At 40.7% G+C, this 25,930-nt stretch overlaps 1 protein-coding gene and 1 long non-coding RNA gene across 3 annotated transcripts in view; one reads left to right on the forward strand and one right to left on the reverse strand.

The window, feature by feature from the left end:
- Positions 1-19,963, reverse strand: part of LOC113157988 — a 31,390-nt gene extending 11,427 nt beyond the window's left edge. The window contains exons 1-2 of the long non-coding RNA XR_003298545.1: positions 19,831-19,963; positions 19,396-19,479 (exon numbers count right to left, since the gene is read on the reverse strand). This is a non-coding gene — a long non-coding RNA (uncharacterized LOC113157988). The remainder of the gene's footprint in view (positions 1-19,395; positions 19,480-19,830) is intronic.
- On the forward strand, positions 1,718-10,558 carry tbx3a (T-box transcription factor 3a). Of its 2 annotated transcripts, none has more exons than XM_026353619.1 (7): positions 1,718-2,775; positions 3,723-4,005; positions 4,556-4,702; positions 5,601-5,677; positions 6,125-6,282; positions 6,864-7,504; positions 8,501-10,558. In XM_026353619.1, the coding sequence occupies exons 1-7, from the start codon at positions 2,384-2,386 to the stop codon at positions 8,945-8,947; spliced, it is 2,145 nt and encodes a 714-aa protein (XP_026209404.1). In that variant the 5' UTR covers positions 1,718-2,383; the 3' UTR covers positions 8,948-10,558. The 2 variants fall into 2 exon arrangements, with proteins under 2 accessions (XP_026209404.1, XP_026209405.1); XM_026353620.1 differs by having other exon boundaries at positions 3,723-3,990; positions 8,501-10,557.
- Positions 19,964-25,930: the final 5,967 nt, after the last annotated feature.

Raw genomic sequence — 25,930 nt, forward strand, 5'->3', positions numbered from 1 at the left:
CATGATCCTCTTTAAGGACTCTGAGATCCACCACCACTTTTCTTCCCGCCTGGATCCACGGAGACAGACAATTGACTGAGAATTGATGGTCAATGTTTATCCAAGGTGGTCGGCTGGCCACGGCTCTCTAGTTTACTTGTGAAATTGTGGTTAAACAGCATTTGAGAGACAACTGGGGTGGCTTTAGGGTGCACATGTTTTAAGACGCTGTGCAGGGAACGAATATTATTGCCACTATTTCCATTTATTCGAGTCCACGGTTTAAGAGTAAATAGTATGGGATTGTTTATATCCTAGGATAGGACTATCATGAGTGGAAAATAGAAATAATGTAGTACTTTAGTCTCTTTCACAAGCCACCGTAGAGTTTGAATTTTAAGAGACTGTATTATCAATAATATCTACTTTCATTTTTGGTGCAGACTTTGTAACTGTCACTTTGGGACAAAAGCTGAATTATTTCCCAGAGACAGTTGTGCCGGGAAAAGCGTGCTATATTTAACAACAAGAGTTGATTGGTCTGATTGAAAACATGCACGCTTTATTAGAAGAATTGACAACAAAATCAGCAGCGAAAACATCCTCCGACTCCTCAGCCCTCCTGCTTTGTCTGCGCGCAAATGTATGATTTACGCATGAGCTTTAATTCGTGGCAACTTACAAAAACGCTATTTCAAGTCAAAAATAAAATATATATATATATCCTCTAGAGCTGAAGACGAGTTTGCCACTCATCCAAGAGGGCTTCATCAGCTTTTTTTATGTTTTATTATAAGACACAGACTTAACACAAGCTGACTCTAATCTAAATTCAGCTTTGGGAGAAATGGGGATGCAGAGTTTAGTGAGTGTGTGTCTAAATGTCCAACATGACAATACAGAAAAAAATAAAAACAGAACAAATAAACCGTCTGTGCACGAACCTTTACAAAAAAATCAATAAACCAGAAATGATAAACAATTACTGGACATTTGACTGACACCGTAATATTCTTATTAACATTACATGAACTGATCATCGAGCGCCTCATCCCGTAACCCGCTCATATTTTCCTGAGCTTTGATTTCAGAGGAGGCTGTTACAGGAAATGTTGGCTGCTCGGCTCTTTTCCGGCGCAGTTAAATCTGTGAAAATTCAGTGGACCGAGCGGAATCGGCTACTGGTGAATCACAGTAGATATAGCAGAGAGATGACCATGAGTGCGTAACATGGTGTTCACAATATTAAAAAAACGCATAGGAATACTGCGGTGCTGTTGCAAAGAGGAGGACATCAACAGCCCCAGTGGAGCATAACATCTCCCCGACAGAGCGAGCCGTGCAGCCCGGCTCTGCTTCCCCAGCTCTCTGCCCCTCTGTGCGCCCGGGTCTCACAGAGCGACCGACAGCGCAGCAGCATCTATAACGATGTTGACATGTTCACACAACACTTGAGCGAGGCAGGGTGGCGTTTCACGGCAAAAGCCCTTTTGAGTTTCCAAACACCTTTTTATAAGTCTGAAGTCTGTCCCCTCCACCCGACCTGTTAAAACCACGCCCACGCAGCCACACAATTGGTCCGAAAGCGTCAAAGAGCCAATCAAAGGCAGCGCTGCTACACGTAACATGCAACACATCCATACAGTATGAAGCCCTATGGGCCACAGAGGCGCTAGGAAAATCACGGAGCTGGGACCTTACCACCTCTCTCTCTCTCTCTCTCTCTCCCACTCTCTCTCTCTCTCTCTCTCTGGCCGTCAGCGGACTTCTTTCTCTGCACACGTCTTTCCCCCCTTGAAATGTGCGTGTGCGCGAAAGAAAGAGGAGGAATAAAGTGTGTGTGTGCGTGTGAGGGTGCATGTCCGGAGCAAGTAAAGGCAGGGGGATTATTCGGCGCTATCGAAATATTTCAACACGTCGCCCTCGCTGCAGGACTGAAGCCAATAAGAAGGAACGCATTTTAACAGGAATGCCGATATTGTAAACAGCAGCAGAAGAGAAAGAATGAACTGCAGTCAATTAAGTGACTCACCCGAGTTGGTTTAATTCGACTAATGTCCGCAAGCCAGCGAGACGCAGAAAGGTGTCCGGTTAGCGTCAAGCTCTGAAGAAACGCGCCCTCGCTGCACTCTTGATTGATGGACAACGTTTTTACATTTCTCTTTGCAGACTTTTGATTAAAAAAAAACAACCTCAGCTATCGACTACAGAGGTTTCCCGGCCACTTGTGGATGTTTTTATCTGCCCAGTAGAAGGAGGACTTTCACCAAAGATTTCCGACTACACGTTTCTTTTTTTTTTTATTATTATTATTTCTTTATTTGCGCCTCCTGTTCACGGGCTTCGCAGTTAGAAATATTGTTTCGCATCCAGCCAGACGTCTGCATTTGTTGCCTGCACTTGGATGAACTTCCTGATGAGAGATCCAGTCATACAGGGATCAAGTATGGCATATCATCCGTTTATACCTCACCGGGGTCCGGAATTTGCCATGAGTGCAATGCTGGGTCACCAGCCCCCGTTCTTCCCGGCCCTGGCTCTCCCTCCAAGCGGCTCCCTATCTCTGCCGGGCGCCCTGGGAAAGCCGATCATGGACCAGCTGATGGGAGCCGCGGAGACCGGTCTCCACTTCTCCTCGCTGGGGCATCAGGCTGCGGCCGCCCACCTCAGGCCTCTCAAGACGCTGGAACCCGAGGAGGAGGTTGAGGACGATCCCAAAGTTCATCTGGAAGCCAAAGAGCTTTGGGAACTGTTCCACAAGAAGGGGACTGAGATGGTGATCACAAAATCCGGAAGGTGAAAGATTTTGTTTGCGTATTCATCCCCAAAAATGTAACATAGGCTATTATCACACAAGCAGAACCGTCGTGCAGTCCCTAAATTATGAGGGATTTGTTATTAAACGTAGGTGATTGGGTTAATAACAACAATTCAAATGCATCCCATTTGTTTTATGAATGTAACGTCATCGAGTTAAGTCTGATTTGAATGCCTTGAATTTGCACTGCAGCACAGGCTGTAAATGTGATGGTAATACCACCTTTATTACACGATATTATCTTTTTACAAGACAATTAAAACATGACAATAATCTATAAACCGTGAGGTGACGCTGCGAGGACACATCTGACAAACTAGAGACAGGAAATCACTTGTTAGTAATATTTCTAGAAACAGCTTCATTACTAATAAACTTAAAATGACACCGGGGTTCAGCTTCATACACATTTTTTCTTTAAAAGTTTGCTTAAACCCATTGTTCACTGTCATGGCCGGTTTGTTAAACGTTTACATTGACGGATTACTCTATTAAAATGTCAACTCAGAGTGTGTGGAGCTCTGATTAAATTATTTTCGTCATCACCACAGTGGCAGTATACAAACATGGCTGCTGTGTCTGTGTGGAGGCCTATGAGGGCATTAAAAAAATAAGACACCACTGACATATACATGTTGTCTTCAAGTTTAACTGGGACACACTACTGTAGAGCAGAAACACGTTTATACGGAGGCTGCTTCACTTTTCTCCTCCGGACACTTCACACACACACACTGTCTCGGCTGAGTACAGGCTGTACTGTGCAAACTGTAGCAACCCACTTTATGTGGAGATGAAAGGCATGCGTGTGTGTGTGTGTGTGTGAGATCATTGCAAAGTTTACCGTATTGCTCATACTGTTTTACTCGGAGTTGTATTTGCAGCCACACCAGTGCTCATCACTTGTTTTCGTTGTGTCACACAGGCGGATGTTCCCCCCGTTCAAAGTGAGGTGCACTGGTCTGGACAAGAAGGCCAAATATATTCTCTTGATGGATATAGTAGCAGCAGACGACTGCAGGTACAAATTTCATAACTCCCGCTGGATGGTGGCAGGCAAGGCCGACCCCGAAATGCCAAAGAGGATGTACATTCACCCGGACAGTCCGGCTACCGGTGAACAGTGGATGTCAAAAGTCGTCAATTTTCACAAACTCAAGCTGACAAACAACATCTCCGACAAGCATGGATTTGTAAGTTCAACTAATGTATGTCAATTTTCCTATTTATAAACATACCCCCTTTACTAGGCACATATCCCAGTCATTTATATTTTGATGTTTATTATTTTATTTACGCTAATTTAAAAAAAAAAAAAGAAAGTGGCAAAAGATTTAAGATTGCGTCGCAAGACCCATTGTGACACCTTCCTCAGAGTGTGAATTAATATATACTATTTTTTAAAAATGTGCAAATACCATTAATAGTGATAATCGTGTTGATGCTGTTTTGTAATTAGAATATTTTATCCTAATTAAGTATAATTCATAAAACACATTAAGCTTGTATTTGTAGCCAAGCCTGACCTCGCCACTGAACTCAAAGTACCCACCAAAATATTTTCATACAGTGTTATTTACATGGTTTAATTGCTCATATTGATTTAACTTGTTTTGTTGCAGCTTTAAGAAATGTAGCCTAATGCAACGATGCTCGATCACAAATGTGAGTGCAGCATAAATAGTGTGCTCATCTTTATTTTATTTTTCTTTTTTGGTTGTGTGTGTGTGTGTGTGTGTGTGTGTGTGTGTGTTGCAGACCATTCTTAACTCGATGCACAAATATCAGCCTCGATTTCACATTGTGAGGGCCAACGATATTCTCAAACTCCCGTACAGTACCTTCAGGACTTACGTTTTTCCTGAAACGGATTTCATTGCCGTGACTGCTTATCAAAATGACAAGGTAAGCACCATGATTGCTCACAGGCTTAACGATATTTCCTGAATATTCTCCAAAAGAGAACTTGCATGTCCCCTTGCCTGTCAGGCGAAGTCTGCACCATTTTGTTGTCATAAAATATGAAAGACGTCATGTTTGTTTGAGCCTGTAAAAGTGGAGTATCATAGTTTGGGGGGTGAGATCGCGAGCAAGTGCCATATTCGCCAGCTTGTCGCAGGGAAGTAATAATTCCGAGGAATGTTATACAGGTTATCTTCATTTTGTTTAATCACGTGGAAAGGATTTGGCACAGACCCAGACTCTCGCTCTCTCTCTCCCCCCCTCTTCGTGTAGCCCATGTGTGTGCACGACTAAAAAGGTTGGGGGGGTTGAGAAATGAGAAAAAGAAGAAGAGGGACAGCACTGTGCGGCTGAATGGAGAAAAAGAAAACAAGTGTCTGTTGCGTCAGGCTGTGCCGCGTACATGCAATGCTAAACGTTTGATTTTGCGCAGGGCTTGAAAACTATGAAAATCACCTCCTGGGCTCTTTGATAACTCCAGCTCCACTCCCCCCCACCCCCCTCTCTCATGTGCAGTGGCGACGCCGCGGGAGATGGAGAGGAAGTGGTGTGGGAGTAAAGTTATTCAAAAGCTTACACGAAAAACTAACATATTCCACTTTAGTGCTGTGAAACCGTGCCATTATGGGGACGCGCGTGGTCGCTGTGTTTTTGCATTGGCGGTGCTTTTTTTTTTCCCCTGTAAAAGCCCCCAAAAATGTGTTACTGTAGTAGCCTTGGCCTGGTGGGACAATGATAGCAGTGTATTGTAAACCTGCAGATTAGTCCCCAGCCTCCTAGCGCTTCACCTGAGTGAACCGTGCGGCTGCTTCATATTTACGCGTGATTTTAATTGTTTCAGATAACCCAGCTGAAAATTGACCACAATCCATTTGCCAAAGGGTTCCGTGACACGGGCAATGGGAGACGGGAAAAGAGGTAAGATACAGGGGACAAGAGCAAACCCTCAGATGTGTCAGGATTTATACAGTTAGACGGACAGTGATCTCGGTGGATTAACCCCGCGTCAGAGCCTGCACATTAACCCGCAGGGAGCCTGGTGCTCCACAGATTCCAATCAAATAGCTTAAGATGGAGATCGCTATAATTCTTTAGCTCCTTTCACTTGCTGATTGATTTTATTATTATTAATAATAATAATGTTTAAATTGGACCGTGCTCCTTTTGAAATGTGACATTGTGCTATGTGAAGATAAACAGCTGCACGGGCCTGTTAACGCTCTGGCTCTGTGTTAGATTTATTTTATTCTCACCTGCTGCATAGGTGAGTTCGTTATCTCAGGTGTGCATCGCGCTGTAAATATTGTTTCTGATCCAATGGGAGCTGCGATCAGGACCAATCTAAACCTGAGTGTTTGTGCGCAGGAAACAGCTGGCTCTGCAATCCATGCGCTCGTACGAGGAGCAACAGAAAAAGGAGAACGGGGCTTCAGACGACTCCTCTGGAGAGCAGGCTTCCTTTAAGTGCTTCGGCCAGGCCTCATCCCCTGCCGTGTCTACCGTGGGCCCCCCACACCTGAAAGGTAGGCTCACAGACCCCACAGTCAGTCACAAATTTAATCACAAGTCGTGTGTAAAGTCGTAAACTTTGCATTGTGGCAGGATTTCTTTTTTACAAGGTGTGTATAATGTGTAGAATAGGAACCAGCTTTATTAATGTGAAGCAGCCATAGTCGATGAACAGCTTTTAATATTGCCTGGTCGCTCATATCCAGCTCATGCACACTGGGAAAACTGGGGGCGGTCTGCATCCACTGTCTTATAATAAAACATCACGGAAAATTCATCTGGCCTGCTCACTAATTGGCGAGGTCATTATCTGACCAGAAATAAGATATTTGTCTGCCATAAATGATTTTCAATTAATCTACAAACATTTAAAAGGTAATTTTAAAAATAAACACACAGGTTTTAACGTTAAGTTGACGCAGGTACTTCCCATGTTGGTCTAAAGTGTGAAGGGCTGCAGCGGGAATAACGGTCCCGTGGGACTATTTCTTGTTCCACCTGTCAGAACTAAGTGCAAAATGGCTGTAATGGGAGTTATTGTCACGATTCGATGTACAGAATGATAACTGATACTCTCCACCCTCTACCTGTACAGATTTCTGTGACAGCGATGAGGACAGCGACGATGAGAGCAAAGACGGACACAAAGACGGTCCAGACTCCAGCAAGATCTCCACGACTACGGAGGATGGGAAAGACCACGAGGCGAGCCCAGCTAAGGGGCACCCCTTTGGTAACAGTGACTCTGGCAGCAGGATCCGCGACAGCGGCCCTAGGACTGAGAAAAGCCAGGCAGACTCACGGCAGAGCCCCATTACCGTAATCTCCAGTACCACCCGCTCTGGAGAAGACCTGAAGAGTCCGAGCCTGGACCAGCCCAAAACGGATGAGTGCAGGTCGATAAACAAGGACAGCTTCATGCCTTTGACAGTTCAGACTGACAGCGCGCACATAGGCCACGGGCACCTGCATAATTTTGGATTTCCAACAGGCCTAACAGGACAACAGTTTTTCAACCACTTAGGGAGTGCGCATCCGTTTCTCTTGCACCCGAGTCAGTTCAACATGGGAGGTGCATTCTCAAACATGGCTGCAGGCATGGGGCCACTATTGGCAGCTGTGTCCACGGGAGGGGTGAGCACCATGGACACAACTAGCATGGCATCACCGTCGCAAGGCTTGACGGGAGCTCCAGGCCTACCCTTTCATCTGCAGCAACATGTCTTGGCATCGCAGGTAAAACCTGTTTTCTAGGGCCCAGGCCTACCCAACAGTCTCCTCCTGTCAAGCAGAAGTTATACTGCAGCCTACAGGCCCCGTTGAATCAGAAATAGAAATGTCGAAGGGTATCCTAATGGTGCTGGTGTGCGCGTGTGTGTGTGTGTGTGAGAGAGAGAGAGAGAGTGTGTGCGCATGTGGTCAGCCTGTGCTTGTTGATTTTGTTTTCTTGCCAAATGGGTTACTATTCAGAGGGAAGTTGAGCAACTGCATTGGCCTGACGAGACTATTAGATATCGTGTTTTATTGCCTTTCTCTTTAGACATTAGTCTGTCAATCTTTAAGGAAAACAGACGTTGAGGGACAGAGACCCCCACCCACCCACCCCCTCTTACAACACCTAGAGGTGTTAAGCAATCTTTTTTAAAATGAGCTCATCGAGTCTGAGCTTTAGAGCCTTAATAGTAAGTGTAAAAACGCCTCATTGGCTCATTGGAAAACATATTTTATAGTCAAAACAAATATAATGGCACATTCTCTCGCTCGATTGCAACATCAAACATTATTTTTTTTATGTGGATTACAAATTCCCGAACAAGCACTAAAGCTTGTTTCCATGCTGGGTGGTGAAGCTTTGCTGCTTTTTAGTTTTTAAACAAGGCACAAAATGTGTGAAATGACTTCTGTGGATCGAGGCACGACTGTCTGAATGAGATGTTCGCTTTTAAAGTCGCTGTGTTGAACCATGTGTCAGACGCACAGTGCCATGAGCTTTACAGCCATTCTTAACTAACGGTATTAGGATATAATGCAGACTTCTTCAGAGAGCTGTGGGAGTATTATAAAGCCAGATTATTGCCTCAAGTTGATCACTTTGAAACATTCTCACACATCTGCTGCGCGTCTTTAATCCAGAACACACAGCTCCAGCAGTGTGATGCACTTTTAAATTAGGCCTACGCGCCTCTAACAGCAGCTCTGCAGCTCACGCTCCGTTTCTGCATTTCTCCACAGGGCATTGCCATGTCTCCGTTTGGCAGTTTGTTCCCTTATCCATACACGTACATGGCGGCAGCGGCGGCAGCCTCGTCTGCCGCGTCCTCGTCTGTTCATCGGCACCCCTTCCTGACCGCAGTGCGCCCCCGACTCAGGTACAGCCCCTACTCCCTTCCCATGACGGTACCGGACAGCACCCTGCTCACCACCGCCATGTCCTCTATGACCGGCAGCGGGACCGAGCTGAAGGGGGACGGCATTGTCCCGGCCAGCCCTGTTGCTGCTGTCACCCTGGATTCCACATCGGAGGTGACCAGCCACTCGTCCACCGTGTCCTCCGGCTCGGTCTCCATGTCCCCAAAAACTTGCACAGAGAAAGACGCGGCCAACGAGCTGCAGAGCATCCAGCGCCTGGTCAGTGGACTGGACTCAAACCAGGACAGGCCACGGAGCGGGTCCCCCTAGGAGTTTCCCCACGTTTCCTCTTTTTTCTTTTTATAAACATAACACCTGCTTCTAGTTTCGTTGTTGTCATGAAAAGTGTTGACGGTGATGAAGACGTCGACAGTCGGAGGACGCTCTCGTAGATTTACGCAGGTTTTAGAAAGAAAACAAAAAGACTAAAAAACATGAACTGTTGGACGTTTTAGTTTCTGAAATGCACTTTGGTTAATACACATCTGCTATGTATATTTTTCTTTTCTTTCCCCCCTTTCTTTCTTTGTTTTTTTGTTAAATTAAACATCACTTTTATCATGTCATTTGAATACCGTACAAGTATTGAAACTGAAAAATGGGTGTGACTTACAGATTTAGGAGAAGTTGCTGCTGTGTCTTTTCTCCTAATTTTGTCGAGAAATGTGTTTTAATATGCACTCTGAATTGATTTGACTATTTAAATTCACTACCGTTCAACCTACCTTTTAAATACTGCTGTATTTTTGTTGTACTCTAATAATTGACCGGCCAAAAGTTGCATGACCCCCTAAACACCCCCCAAACGAATGTTATTTTTAATAATAAAAATGTAAAAACTAATGTAATTAACACACTCCCTTTGCCGATATTTCCTTACAATCAGATTTAATAATTGAAACATAAATTCATTTCTTTTTCAAATCGGAACAGGCCTTTTGGCTTCACTGGTGCTCTGGGACAAAACGATTGCCCAAGCATGCGGAATTTAGCCCAAAGGTCCAAAAGGCAAAGGGAAGCAGACAGTAAATATAAAAAAAATGAAAGGTAGTATTGATTATAGGTGTACATAAGGATATATAAAATATTTATGTAATATTTCATATTGTAATGGCGTGTACATACAACGGAGTAGTTTGTTTCTAGGGATCTGTTCTTAATTTATTGTCGATATACCTGTGTAAAGATACGTTGTGGGCTATTATCCTTTTGTTGCCATTTGCATTTATACCCTTCTTGAAATATGGACTTTATTCCTCCCCAAATATCGACTGAGCTAGTTGTTCACACTCATGTGCCATTTGTATTTTCACTTGTTGTCCCCGTGTGTGAAGTGCTACTGTTTAAAAACGAATGAAAAAGCGACAACGCACTGCACCAATGGCTTGAAAAAGAGAAATCTTCATTTAAACAAAACAAAAACAAAAACAAAAACAAAAAAAGAGCAACAGAAGTGTCGTTGAAGTGTGACAAACGTGGATTTTTTTTTTTTCCTGTTATTAAAAATACTTTGCGAACCTGCTCGTAAAAGTGCCGCATAATCGAGAATATGAAGGTTTCTTTTGTGTTTCTTTTGTCAATGGGTTATGTTTTTATTGGAGTTTTTTTGTCTAGTTTACAACATCAACATCGTGTTCTTGAAAGTTTCAATAAAAATTGAAATGCCTTTTTTTAGTTGTGTGCGCTAGTTGAATCCCAATGTCGGTGGAGGTGATCCAGACATTAACGCAAATTTGACGCATTGTATCGTGAAGGCGAGGAGAAAAATGTCTTTGCCAACTGAGTCAACGTCACTTTAGTCGTGGAGATGTCGCCGTAGCTTACGTTCATAGATTCTAATTAAGATAACGCAGAGGCAGGGTGCAGGGTGCCTGAGATTCCTGCACGTTGACAATACATACACAACTTTTATTGGGCTCGGTGGCGTCAATTTCAAGCTACGACATTTATCAACAGAGTTACACTTTGGGTTTTTTTCATCGTGATAACAGAATGAAAAAAAATTAAAAAAACCTAAAAAAAAAATTAGCCTCTGGTCTTTTAAAAGGTGACTTTTGGTCACATTGACCCCAAATGACGCACCGTCTTCTATAAAAGTGATGCATGCTGCTGAATCCGACGCCTCTGATGGCTCCGTATCACCGACCGAAGAAGTCACTGTCGGCCACAGTGACAACTGGAAAAAAGACTATGAAATCCCTTGATTACCATCTGTATTGCACCTCGAGTCATGAGTTTATCAACGCCATATCTTTATTTGTATGTTGTCTGGTTAATGTGTAGCGAGACTGGCGCTAGTGAATAGGCGTAAACATGACACAAGCTGTCTCAATTGGCCTGTCTTATTGCTCACCTGGCGCCTTCGATAGGCATATCTTCCCTTTTATTGCACGGAAGGCGACAATGCGTCTGTTATCGGACCAAGATGCGACGCCCCCAAGCGGCTGCAGGGTTGGTTTATTAATCTCACGGCAAAACAAACCAAAGGACACATCCTGCATGAGAGCGCACTCAGGCGTAAAGATTAGCCCGTATGATCTAACCACACACCTACTGTAAATTCTGGACTGTGATTGATAACGAATCAAGAATTAAGAAACAGCCCAACCTTATTAAATTAAAGTGAGTCCGCAGGTCCACACACCTGTGCGTCTAATCGGCTGACCTCAAGAAATGATCACATGAAGCCCTGAAATAAAGTAAAATATAAAACAAGACGCAGAAGAAACATCCACTGCTGCCTCTCCATCAGTGCCAGGTATGTGTCATTGTACAGAATACGTCTACACAGCATATCTGTGAGGATCTATGGCTTCTATAATAATTGGATCGACCCCCGCTTGTTGCAGAGCTCTTCTTTTTGTTGGACAGGCCCATTGGAGGCAGGCGACGCAGTTGTGACCCCGTTCCCCTCCAGACTGGAGGCGCGTCAGTTTAAGGAAAACACTGAAGTTCTGAAATCCGAAGCGTGTAGTTTCAATTTATGACAAGCCTGGGGTTATTTGACAGTGTTTCCTGCTCTGACCCACAGTCAAGACGCTCGGTTCTTAACTGCTGGGCTCCACGGCCTGTCCAACAGGTGACTGGATCAGTGTGCGCCACGGGCCAGTTGCGCCATCTAGTGGCAGGAAAATACGAGTGAGCGCAAACTCTTTCAGGTAGGCTGCAGGCTGCGTTTCTATCTTCTCCGTTTGCTAAACTATTTTTTTTATATATATAGGATCTTTTATCTTTTTAAATTAATCTATGGACATTTTATCAATTAACAATCTATAATTTCAACGCTGCTTTGAGTAAATAGAGGATATTTCAACAGTGTAACCTAAATAATATCCAGAGACTGATTTAAAAAATAAAATTAAATCATTCTTTCGTGTTTAAATATCATTTTACATGTATATAAACTAGGAATTAAAATATCAAATCCGCAAAATAAAATATAATAATAAAAAAAACAGAATGAAAAGGGGGAAATACTGTCGTCATTATCAAGTCGCATTCCAAGAATATGTTTCAACATGATTTAAGATGTTGCTCAGTTCATCACAAATTACATTGGAGGGAGTAGGTGTGTCTGTGAATCCGGGAAATATGGATGTTTACTTGTTGCTATTTATATTCTGTTTTTATGTTTGTTGATTTTTTTTTTTTTTTTTTTTTTTGGCAACTTGCTGAATAACTTTTCCAAACACGTTCCACATATTGCACACATTCTTTTCTAATAATAACCCAGTTTAACCCTATAATAGTTATATATGCACTGCAAATGTTCACACAAGGAAAGAACTATCTACACGAATGAATACAGTACATGAACACAGCTAGGATACCTTCACACTACCATCATGCTTGCAACCTCTCCACACTCTAGTTGTCTGCAATAAGCACATTTTGAGCCACTCTCCTCCTATTTCCTTCAACCTGACCATCCTGCAATAAATTGTACAATCTGGACTCTCATGTAGGCATGTTGATTAGTAGGTTCTCATTCCAGTATTGATCTCCATAACACGTCTGAGGTTTTGGAGAGAGAGTCGGATGAACACAGTGTTCCTCTGTGGTTTGCAGTCAAGCAAGTCAAAAATACAAAATATTCCTGCTCACGTCCGCTTTGAAAGTAATGTGATGCTGTTTAAACTTAAAATAACTGAGAGCTAAATAGGTATAAACATTATTCTACTATGAAGATAGGTGCATTCAGGTGCATTCAAGCCTTCATTGCAAATATTTGCCAACTAGTGAGTGACTTAAACTGACGTGACCAGGAAACAAACAAATGCAACTCGTGATTAAAGCTTCTCTCAAAAAACACTGAGAGCTTCACTTTCAAATGTTCCCATTGCTGGATGACAGTTCCAGCACTAATGTTTTTGTTTTATGAATAAAATACTCTGTAGGTGGTTCAGTCGTGTCTGCAGAGCAGCAGCAGTCTGCACAGTGTTGTAATCGCACTCAACTGTGTCAACTATAAATTAGGTTTAGATTTATATTCACAAGACACAACAGAAGAAAGGGTGTGTGCGCGCTTTAGTTCTTTCGTCTGGCGAGAGAACACACACTCACACACACACACACAAACACACCTTCCACAAGCATTTATGCTGATGACACAGTGGCACTTCAAACTTTGTGAACCCTTTCAAGATTGTCTTTATTTGAACATAAATATCAACCAACACATGATCAGATTTTCAAATCCAATTTTTCAATTCAAAAACACCAAACAGAAAAGCAACAAGTGTAAAGTAAAGCTGCATTAATTTTGGGAAATGAATAAATATATTTGTATCAATGCTTTTGCTTAGGTTCCTTGCATCTAATTTTAGGATTTGTGTGTGAAAATATGATGTTTTAGATTATATTTATGCAGAAATAAAGACTAAAGGTTGTACAAATAATAATACACACAATTTAAAAAACACTTTGCATTTATGTTACCTGATTGTTTTAATAAGTCACTTTGGTGATTCCTAAAATTCTTAAATTATTAATTTAGAAAAAAGTAGACGTGTTGTGATTTCACGAATGCAGAGGTGTGTAAACCTCAAAAGTGCTGATAAAACGAGAAGGAAAATGGTCCAAATTATTTTGCCAGCAGGGAAATATAAGAAAATACGAAGAACTAAATCCACAAACAGACAACAGTGACGATGCTTTAAGATAGTATTCGAGATTCAAAAGTACGAACAGCGATTTTAGATTTAATTTTCATGGAGGTGGGAATTACTACTTCAGGCTTCTTTGTGTATGGTTGACGTGAAGACCTGGTGTGGGACAGATGGTCCTTTTATGATGAGGCAGTGTCCTCTAGTGTCCAAAGAACATTACTACAGGGAAACATCTGCATGATCACATTATTTATCTGTCACTTAAGAAAACGCCCAGTTGTTGGTATTAGTGCCTCAGAGTACTAGTGTCATCATACAATGACAATAAAGGCTGAAAATTGAAAAAAAAATAATTATATACAACTCATCATCATCAGAGTACGACGCCAAGCCAATGAAACGCCAGGGATGTCAATCTGTCCACTTAGGACACACAGGTCATTGTACGTTAGTTTCACCTGCTTTAGTGCAAATCAAAGTGACTGTAATGGAGACACAAAAGCAAGACAACACCCAAAAAGGAAAGGGTTTGCATGCAAAGGCACCTGAGAAATGTTCTCTCCTTATCGGTATCTGCTGATTGACCTTTAAGTTCCACTGACCTAAATCCAACTGAGCACCTATGGGACATTACTTATGAATGCATGCAACACTTCCCAGTACCACAGACAGTCCAGCAGCTCACTGATGCCCTGATCCAGGTCTGGGAGGAGATGTGTCCTGTGGACACCATCTGCTGACTCACCAGTAGCATGCCAAGATGTTGTTGGAAGTACAGTACACACACGTGTATGGGCATGCGAAGACCATAAACACTTCTGAGTAACATCAAGAGCTGCCGTGATCAAATTAATGCAACTTGGACAAACCTGTGATTTCACTTTTTCACTGTGGTTTTCAGTGTTATTTTGAACACAGCCCTGATGGTTGGGGATTTTTGTTTCCATTGAACATTGTTGTGTCGTTATGTCCTGAACAAATTCTACAATGTAAATTAGTGAAGATATTTTACTTGAATTATTTATTCATCAAGATCTGATTTGTGATTTGAGTGTTCCTTTTTTTTACAGTGACTGCAGTATTTATTAACCTTTACATCTAATCAGCGGTCTTCAGGAAATATCAGGAGTTCTTTTTGTACTTTATTTTTATTATATATATATATATATATACATACATATATATACATATATATATATATATATATATATAGAATAAATAGTGATTACATTTCTACTGTTATTGTTAGAAGTGTCTGAAATGTGAAGTTACCTGTAATTTCACAGATCTCAGTATATAGTTTAATGTGCATGTCGTGGTTAATTCACTGTGGTAATTTAAGTTGTCAGAATACCTGCAACATTTACACAGTGGTTCAGAAACACGAAGTGAACGATGACATGTGATGTTGTCAAACAATAACCGAGGAGTGTAAGATATTCAGCATGCGCACTGTGCAGTTGCAGATGCCTGACCAAACAAAGACCGACCTGTGTGCCAGAGCTACATCAAACAGGTGATAATGAAACTTGAGGGTTTCAGAGACGTTGTGGAATGAAAGCAGAATTTCTGCCTGTGTGGTTGCATGTGTGAAAAGAACAAGCCCGGGAGGACTAAATGTGACTTTGGTGTTGAGAGAAGGTGCAGCTCAAAATATCACATCAGAGGATAAAGTTACATTGTTCTGAGGCGTCTGCAGCTCACCGACACTCCCACCTGTCAGTCAATTAAATTCTCCATTTCTCTTTCTCTTAGATCTAACACCACTCCGTCATAATGTTCTACCCCAAAGCTGTTGAGATGTGTTATAGCTTGCTCAAGGACATGATAGCACAAGAATCTGTTGTTCACATCATATTACAAAATGTGGTGAGTGTCTGTTGTTCAGCTGTGCTTCAACACGTATGAAAAACTTTTTTTTTTTTTTTTATGAGACTCCTTTGTGGGTTCGCTGCAGCTTCATTTAGACCATTAATGACATATTTGAAATAATTACGATCCTTCAGTTCTCAGTTCAAAACCTTCTTAGAGCAACAAAAGCATCGATTCGACTCAAAAAGCATTACTTCCGCGGGCCATCCATCGATACACACATGAAAAGTGAATTTACGTGACGTGGTTACAAATATCCCAGGAGGAAGTGAAGGTGACACCAGAGCTAAACCTGGTGTGGAATTATTCTCATTTACTACTTGCATAGGTTTCACCTACATTTCATTGTAATTCTAAACGTGAGGGTTTTTTTCCCCTTTTTGTAAAATTGGTCTTATAATTAATATTATTCAACATTTTCATTTTTATATTCAAGTTGAAAATAAACTGAAACTGCTGTAGAAAAAAAAAAAGGAGAATAATCTTTTTTTTGACTGAATTTTGAAAACTTAAGTTTCATCACAATTTTAAATAACCGCATTGATCTCAAGAGAAATTATTTTAAAAAAAGTAATTGATGCATATATCAGGCTTTAATTAAAGTAGTAAAAGCCTGAATATATAATATATAAAGAATGAATGAAACATTTTTAGTTTGCACATTTTAAACTTATTTGTAAGTGTAACCAACACTTGCTATGAATATTTTAAAAATAACCAAGCATTGCATTTGTCTTTTCCACCAAAATACCTCACAAATAAGATGCCATATCATGGTTCTTTGTGAATTTTTCTAATAAACTCAACACAATAATAAATTAAATCAGCAAATGACTTATCAGACATTTAAGACAAGACAAAAATGGAGACTCCATTCTCCTGATTAATAACAGTACATAGCTTTTAGCTGACATTTGCAAAGACTATCAGATGTATTAGAAAAGGCAACCAGGCCACATGTATGGTATGCCGTGTGAGGCATGATCCATTGTTTGCACATGTAACCGCTGCCATTCTGTTGTCTTATACTAAATGGGTTCTTTACATGCTTTTCACTCATGCAAGTTTCTTAAATAGCAGCCACAGAATCCCTCATTCTGAGAGAAGACATTTAATCTCTACCATCAGTTGGACGTTTGAATGAGCTGTGGGGAATAGGAGAAGACAGCCAACTCTCCTTTCACAGGCCAAATAGTCTCCACCATCAGCAGCACTTCATACACAACCGCTGGCTGGCAGATTAGAAGGAAGGCTCACCGCAAACACAGGCAGACGCACGCACCAATAGACATGTTAGAGGAGTCGAAGTCTTTTAGATATGTACTTCAGTCTGCTACAGCATGTTGACAAAGTGCACAAATTCTAATACATGCAAACACGTGCACATATGATGAACATCTAATTGGTAATGCAGCAGATCACACACACACACACACACACACACACACACACACACACTAACAAATCATTGCGCCTGTAGTTGTAAACTGATAACACTTGCTCTTAAAAAGAGATTTCTAGCTGCATTATACATTCATCTACAAGCAGGAAAAATGCATATCCTGTTCAAGCAAGTAACACTTCCCATCAGGCCCCGGCACACTCTTTGCCTACAGTATGTGTAGGTACAACGTCTGCACTAAGGGGGAGCCAAACACTAGCAACAGTAAAACCAGGTGGCACATTAGATTTAATATATACACAAGAAATCATGAAGGCCCTGATGCTGATGATGAAGAAGAGGTTTTTAATCACCACCTGAACGCAGCTTAGCTACGACACCCATCAAAAAGTGAATGGAAAAAAGGAAAAAGGAGGCCATAATACTCAATATGTCAGCCGATCGTCTTCACAGACAACAGTTTAATACAGACAGTCAATATTTTTAACAAGGATCAGCTTGTATTCCCACAATATTTTCCCTGGGAGGTGTTTAACAAGGTGTTTCCATAACTGCTGAAGACTTCAATTAACACTATTTGTGAAAAGGTTCAACGTATAAACTTTAACTAAGAAGTCAATTTTGTGTTCAGCATGATGCAACATGAAGCATGTTTCAACTTGGCAAAGACAAAAAGTAGAACAACTGTTCAAAAAAAAAAAAAAAAGTAAACACTGCAGAACAAGTGCACACACCCTCACACTGAGTCAGTTCATTCGTCTGCATGAAAAATATGTAACAAAATAAACAAGTTATTGTCTAATTTTCAAACTTTTTTCAGAGTTTTGTTTTTTGATTTGTTTGGTTTGACATCACATTTGACTATACACACACACACACACACACACACACACACATTTCTTTTTAATAGTGTCGTCTCCTCTATATTTATATTTTGTTTTCTGTTCTGTTAAAACATGTCAGGTCTTCTTTTTTAATTATTCTGAGATCCACCCATGTCATCCAGTCATGACACAGAGAGCCGGCGAAATTATTAGTTGTTGATCTGGACTGGCAGTTTCCCTCAAAGCCGCTAGTCAAACTGACTTTCCTGGGCCATTCCTCTGATTCAGCAGTGGAGACAGAGCTCCGCCATATTGGTGGCAGCACGTCCTAACGGCAGACTGGCAGCACCTTGTCATGCCTGGGTGTGATTGAAAACTGCTCTCTTTAGGCTCCGTTCTCCTCATTCCTTTCCTCATCTGGACTCCTTTTTCCAGCCACCTCATTGACTTTTCTACTGACAGACACCTCATCAAGCGCTGCACATTTTGTGGTGCTTTGCGTACATTTTAGATGTGTATTCCTCCTAATATGGCAACCACGAGCTACTCCAGTAAAATAACAACTCTGAGCTCTTGGTAAGTGCAGACGGGTCAGGAATTAAGTGACCAGTCTAGTGCTACATCCTGCGTCTTTAACAAATTCAGGTACGACTCTTCGGACTGTCACCGAACACCAACATAAACAGCTCTCCTTGCATCATTGTTGTCTAAACTTACCTGACTGAGTCTGTAGCAGCTGCTGCACTTTGTTATCTACTTCTAGATTTATTCTACACTGATGTTTTTATTTGTTGCTGTAATTTTACTCTACTGCTGTGGCACCTGAAAGTGTTACCTTAACTTACATCACAGTAATACCAGAATAGAGTATTCCATGGGTTGTTGTGCTGAAGAGACACTAATAAGGTGCACATTTTCGAAAACCTTCAGTGAAACCATTTGATTTGCCAAATACAGCATTGCAAGTTGGAAATCTTAGAAGCATCTGCAATTTTTTCATAATAAACAACATACATATACACTACCTCAACAGGAATTCTCATGTTTTGCATGAAAATATCTAAGTACTGAGGAAGTATCATCAATACATATCAACTGCTGCGATCAAAACAAGCTCTCGACCTGCAACAACTGTGTGTGAGGAATATGTCGCAATAACAACATTTGTACAAATAGTTCAAGTAATTCCTGAGACAGTTCTTATTTGGCAAGATCGAGTAAAAACACCGCAGAACAAAGTGTTCTCTCTTGTCCCTCTTTTGTCAATATTTGGGAGTGAGAACCAGACACAAGGTACAGCTGCTGTCGATTCGAATTAGTTTACAGACATTTTGTCATCAAAAAAACATACAGGGCCTAGAAAATATATATAAAGATCCAAGTTTACCCTTGTTCCACTAGACAAAGCAGCCATAGCCTATCACTGAGTACAATGGATGTTAAATGAAACGTAGCACCGTCAGTGATGAACATGGATTTGTAAAGTACATTTTATGTGGAGTTCAATCTTACCTTGATGTTCACCAGGTTTCATTCCAACTCTGCCAACCCATAAATCCTCTGTGAACTGCAACAGCGCAAACCTCTTAGCCCGAGCTGCAAGTCACAAATGATATTTCTCCATTACAAAGTTATTTTCTTATTCCTACTAATACATAAACTGTAAATTTACACAGCGTAGCTGATTTAACTATTGTACACACTCAAAGTTCCTTGGAGCAGCTGATGTCCATAGGGAACACCTGCAGACTCAACACGTTAACTCAGCTCACCTGGTGGGAAAGTCAGTACCTACCAGACGTCTGTCTGCTATAAAAAATAATGATTTTATCTCATTATACTAAACAAGTAAATAAATAGTTGATCTATTTATCTTTTGTGGTTTTTCTTTTTGTAGTTTTCATGTACATTTTATGTTCAACCTAAATGCTATTTCCTGCCAATTACCTGCAGCAGGTGTACAATTGATCAGGCGATGAAGGCACGCAGTGTGTTTTATGATTTCAGTATTTGAATGGAAGCCAGTGCTACACTTGTTTGTGTCCTTCTAGGCTTGTGCTCGCTGCACCACGCAACAATTAGAGTCTACCTTTGCTAGCACACAAGGCCCCACTACTTTTATAACTCGTGGCCCCTCCTACTACACCACTAAACAATTCAGTTGCATAAGAAATGATGTATCTGTTCATAGATTCTTTCATATCTCCTTTTAGAGGTTAACAAATCTCACAAAACAGATTCAGCAGAGTGCATTTACCAAAATTGCTCAAAAATTGCTCCATTTTCTTAAAAGACATCTCCTCCCCCTGTACCTACCCAACACTTGGTGCATTCCTGCAAGAACGCCTCCATAAAAGGAAGTCAAATGTGCTTTGTCAGATTTTGGCAGTTTCTTGATCCACAACTGGACTTAATCATGTGCCTCAAAGGGAAAAGGTGAGAACTGATAAATAAAAAAGGTAAATTCCAAATCTGTGTCTTCGTTTCTGAGTAAGAGGCATTGCCTCAAAAAACGGTCTAGATAATATATACACATACTTATCTCATCAGGCCTGATGAGATAAGTATGTGTATATTTTACTTAGTGAAAACGGCATGGGATATTCCAGGTAATATATGTCTTGTTTTTTTGTTTAGGTGGGTTGTAGCCACTTTCTCATTCCCCAAAATATGAACATTAGCACAGACTAATTCAGCTTGACATGGAATCAACCAGATTGCAAACTAATCTTTAATCATAATAGTTTAATTTTTCTTCCTTCCTGTCAACAAAATCTACTTATTTTTGCATTTTGTACATCAAAACTATAGTTTTCTATATTATACATGGCTGAATCTCCTTGTATACTGCAGTATCTCTCCCACCAGCTCTGTGTATTAAAGATGGCAAAAGACAAATGAAGTGTTGCTACTTCTAAGGTACAGATTTGATTCTCTTTTGGCTTTTATCTACAGTGTTGTCTTTTAAGTGTTTGAATGTAATTTCCCAGCATCTCTGGACATCCCAGGGATGCAAAACGGGGCAAAGGAAATACCTCATTCATAATTTCTGGATTTGACAGAGTCATAATTTGTGCATTTGAGCATGTCAGAGTGGAAGGTGCTTTGACCTCGCTGAAGTGAGACATGATGGCCCGCAGGCCTCCGGGGTCTCTGACGGTGGCCGTGGCTGGAGCAGACCACACCGCATGATTCCCATGCTCATTACCTCGGCTTTGTAGGTGGCTAAGTGTCTGTGTCTGAGTCAATGTCAGTGTCTCTGTTAGAATACAAATGTTTGTGATCTGGAGGATCATGATGTGTGTGGGGTTATTTTTTTTATTAAAGCATTGCATAACTGCTCTGTTTAAGTTTGCTTACTACGGTGCATTTACTGGTAGGTTTTATCAATCTGATTGTGCTTATTTAGCCATTTTTTCCTGTGCCGTGCTTCTGTGTTTATTTTGTTTATTGGATTTTCCCCTTAGCTGTTGTTCAGCACAGCAGCTGATCTGCAGAAACTAACCAGTCCACGTAGCAATAATAATGTAATTTAAACAGATGTGAAAATTAGACTAGTATTTTAACAACATGCACATAAAACAGCTACTTTTAAGCGGTAAAACTGTATTCAGCAGCATTCACATTGCCAACGAATACAATATGAAACGCCACACTGCATACTGCATTATGTTTTTGGCATAATAAAGTTACAACAAATGCTGTATCATGAATAAACTTACAAGTTTCTGTGACTGAACATTTACACAAACACAAATAAACTCTTTTATAGTTACCATAGCTACCAACTACTACATTTTATGTTGTTTTTTTATATATTTTTCTTTAGAGGAATATTCACGAAGATAGAAAAGTGTACTGAATTGCGAGAGGTAATTCAATGTAGTTGCAGGATTTTGTGAGGGACATTAGTCACCGAACTACAATGAAAAAATACATTCATATTCAGGATGCTCTATGCTCATTGTTTTTTTTTGTTTGGGTTTGTTAGTCAACACTGTCTGTGGGTCTGGTGCTGTTGGTGAACAGTTTTTATAAATTCACTAGAGGGCGGCAGAGTACATGACATGAGATGCCTTATAAACCACCTCCACTCATTTATTCTTCACATAAACTTAGACTACAATGTGAACCAGATCCAGATGTGTCTTTAATTTTAATCATTGGATTCTCTAATGAGGTAAAACTTTATCCTGGATTAGAGCTGTTTTGAGAAGTCCTGATCAGACTGAATAAAGAAATGTTTCCTGAAATGTAAGTTTTTGTTTTTGTTACTTAACATTTATGTAAAAATAAAGTGAATAATTCTGCTTCTCTAAACACGGACCATTCGCCACTGAAGTCAATATCACGGCTGCACGATTCCAACACGACCTGTGGGGGGAGGAGGACGACTGTAGAGGTATCCCAGGGAAACAGAGAGGTGGGGAGGTGGGTGGAGGGGAGGGGAGTTGATCAGGAAGTTGGAATGTGGGTCCCTGTGTGTGTGATGTGATTGTTAGCAGAAACGTGTCAGCCCCAAGCCCACCACTACCACCACCACCCCTGAGCCAACAGCCCTGCTCCGGTTGTGAAAGTAGAGCTCAGTACACGGCCGTGTGTGTGTGTGTGTGTGTGTGTGTGTCTGCATACACACAATTTACCTCTAGGCACTGCATTGCCATGGACGCCCAGATAGTTTATCACTGCCTTTTCTAGTGGAACAAGGGTTACTCACACACACAAGGTTGAGGCTGAGGGTGGGGGGAAACAAAGCGGCAGCCAAAGTATCTCGGTGGAGGGCAGACCACAGGCCCATGTGTGACCGAGGAGGGTGAAACCATACTGGATTAGGAGGGAGTTTATAACTCTCCGTCTTTAAACTGAGAAACTGAAAGACAGAGGAGGATGGTGGTGGGTGAGTGGGGGTGTGCACACTCACCAACAAATGAGGCATCAATCAGTATACGTTATGTTCCAGTTATTCTAATAACCAAACCTGCAGAGTTGTCGTGGTGTCTGATGTCTTTAGCTTTTAAAGTTACTGTCACAATAAGCAGCTTTGCACTTCCAGTCTTTACAGTTAAACCGTGTAATGCTGTCACTTCCTATAATAATAATATAATCATTTCAAATAATATTTTGTTTTCTGCTGCCTACTGATTGGATCTATGTTAGATCAGGGTATTGTTGGACTTTGAGGGCACTGTCTGCAGACGAGAATTTAGCTGCTTATATCATCTAGTAACATTTGTCTGCTCATTTGACAGCAGAGTGTTGTGCTGAATACACAAACAGCTAAGTGCTGTGTGTCCATAAGAACTTCATCCACACTCGCATGAGTCACAATATTACTTTGTTTATTCTTCAGAAAATGCTCATAAATTGTGTTTGGCCTATTAAATGTGTGGAACTCTAATGAAAACACATTACAGGCAGGAAAGAACTGCATATTTGTGTGATGAGGGTTGAGTGTTAATATGATAGCTTAACCTGAAAAGGCATAAGTGGGTACAGTAACATCACATTCATACTTATTTTATCAGGTTAGGGTTCTGTCACAGTTCCCTCTGGTAAAGACTTAGCTTAAAAATGTGCAACCTCTGCAGCTTTTGTTTTGCCCTCTTGTCTGGTTCAGTTTCTGTGGATGGGTTTTTCAGCCACAAACCTTTGGTCTTTGGTGCAGCACATGTGGGCAGACTTCTATTCCTGATTCGGGAGTCCTGGCCGGACTGGTGGTTAGCCACAGCAGCGCTTTCACCTGCCTGTCTGCTCAAGTCTCACCAGAATTTAAACGGCTCTAAACAAGCGGTAACATCAGACCACACACTCAATAGCGCTGGACAGCCAGGAGGTAGGGCGCACGCTGTAACCTGTGTGTGTGTGTGTGTGTGTGTGTGTACACTTGGACACCATTCAGCAAAACATTCATTATACAATCACAACTACAGTCGCTCACTTCAAGTCCTGCATTCAGTGTTTGTTCACCTGATGCTTCAGCCTAGCATCATTCAGTTTTTTGTGTCATGTGCATGTTGTCATGTGATCACTGGCAACTAGGATTATTTTTTAACATATAAGATGCAAGATAAATGGGCTTAATATTACCTTATTTTTAATTCTGCAGACTTGAAGAGGCTGTTTAAGTGTCGCTGGCCAGTACACTGTTTACTAAATCCTGTGTTCATCCCTCCTTTAGATAATTTAAAGTAGATAAGTAACCAGCTCACATGCAAGAATTAATGCCAGAGTTTTACAGTGTACCTGGAGCAGTTTTTGAGATAATCTGATTAAGAATTAAGAATCCACTGGTTTGTTCTGTCATTCACTCTCATATGTTTTGTTTTCCACTCACAGTTACACAGCTACATAATAAAGTGGTCATACTCAACCTTAGCTGCAAGAGGGTTTTGACACGGCTTTAATGCCGAGAAAATGATGAAAACAATATTCAGTATGTGTGAGGTGGGAGTTTTCGTTCATTTTCTCATTTGTGTGAGCATGATAAGCTGTTTATATGATAGAATATTGTGCTATAAGCTATGTAATGTTTGTATGCGTCTGTTTAAATTGTGTCTCTTGCTGCAACGTTATTTTCCAGTGAAGTCGTGGACCTCTGTAGTTTCATGAAACAAGTGTTTAGTTTTAATTTTATTTTATTTTCTGTTTAACTTCACAGCTTTACCAAATGTGGAATTTCAAAGGATTTTATTATAAGTATGTTTTATTAGGTACAATTGAAGTTCGTTCGTTAAATAGTTTAGACAAGATTAAATTGGATTTTGGAATTATGGAGTCAAACTGAGGCATTTCACCAAACATGGTCAAACGTATGTTTATGATATGCAAATACGGACATTGTCCCTTAATTTATTTTCCAAATAACCGACATACATTGACGCACTAATAATATTTGAAACGGACCTTATGGTTCAATTTCAAACTCCTATTTTAACCAGCAATGAAAGTTGCGTTTTAAATTCTAGTGACGGTATTTTTACACGTCTTATTAAAAACGTGTCTTCACAAAGCGTTTTGTGCTTCAAGTCTTAAATATCTATATAAATATCTATACAACCATAACAATAAATAGCTTATTTGTGACACTGCTCCATAATTTGAACCAACTCAAACTACGCACAGCCGATGTAGTTTAGACCATTTTCAGTCAAACGCGCGCTGCTTTTGCTCCGTTTATTTTATTTATTGTGTAACTAAAGTATCCAGTCTGTTTAATATTATATAACATGCATATGCTGTTTTAAATAATGTGCGAGGCGGAATCTTTACTCTTGTAGAGTAAAAAACTAATTAACTTGACAAAGGCAAAAACTTCATAAATCTTCTGTTTATTTGCTGTGACTTGTTTGATTATTTCCAATTTTGCTTTGTTGTTTATTTACCCAAATTATTAGATTTAGTCGCGTTTAATTTTGGTTTAATTTAGTGAAGCTGTTTTCCTTTTTCTTTTTCTTTTTTTATTATGACGCACTGTTGTGGCAGCAAGTTAATTATAGTCTGAGTGGAGCTTTCATCCTGCACCTCGTTGTCCACGTCATCTGTTTGCGAGAGTTGCCTTTTACTGTTTAAAATGCTCAAACCATTGTGTTAGTGCAGCTGAGTTTTTCTTTTCTTTTCTTTTCTTTCCCTGCAGCTCATTAGGCTTTCGATCAATTTGCACGGGGTCATTTCCTCTTTAATGAGGTTCACCATTGAAGCCTGTTCAGTTTCTTAATGAAAGCCAGTGAGCGCACGCTTTCCTTTCGTATTTAGCTATTATTCGTCCACCAACAACTCAATTAGATAAATAAAATGTGTTTTTACACTAACTGGTGTGTGGAGCAGTAAAAAAAAAAAGGAAAGAGAGGAGGCCTGTGCAGGATAGAGCTCATAATGATGTCCAACTGATGGGCTGTGTGGAGACCAATCTTTGTACTGAGCTTTACATTATAATGACCTAACAGCGTCAGACTGAGGTTTTAAATTTGTGAAAACACGGGTCAGAGCCCAACACATCCAGACCTTTCCCTCTATCTGTATTAATAAGTGTATCAGTTGGAGATTATCT

Source organism: Anabas testudineus, chromosome 12 (genome assembly GCF_900324465.2).
Source record: "Anabas testudineus chromosome 12, fAnaTes1.2, whole genome shotgun sequence".
NCBI lineage: Eukaryota > Metazoa > Chordata > Actinopteri > Anabantiformes > Anabantidae > Anabas > Anabas testudineus.

Bases quoted from the DNA above. Each gene is read 5' to 3' on its own strand.
- tbx3a (XM_026353619.1), top strand. From the start codon at position 2,384: ATGAACTTCCTGATGAGAGATCCAGTCATACAGGGATCAAGTATGGCA. The intron at 2,776-3,722 runs GTGAAAGATTTT...TGTGTCACACAG, and splicing joins GTGATCACAAAATCCGGAAG to GCGGATGTTCCCCCCGTTCA. The intron at 6,283-6,863 runs GTAGGCTCACAG...CTACCTGTACAG, and splicing joins GGGCCCCCCACACCTGAAAG to ATTTCTGTGACAGCGATGAG.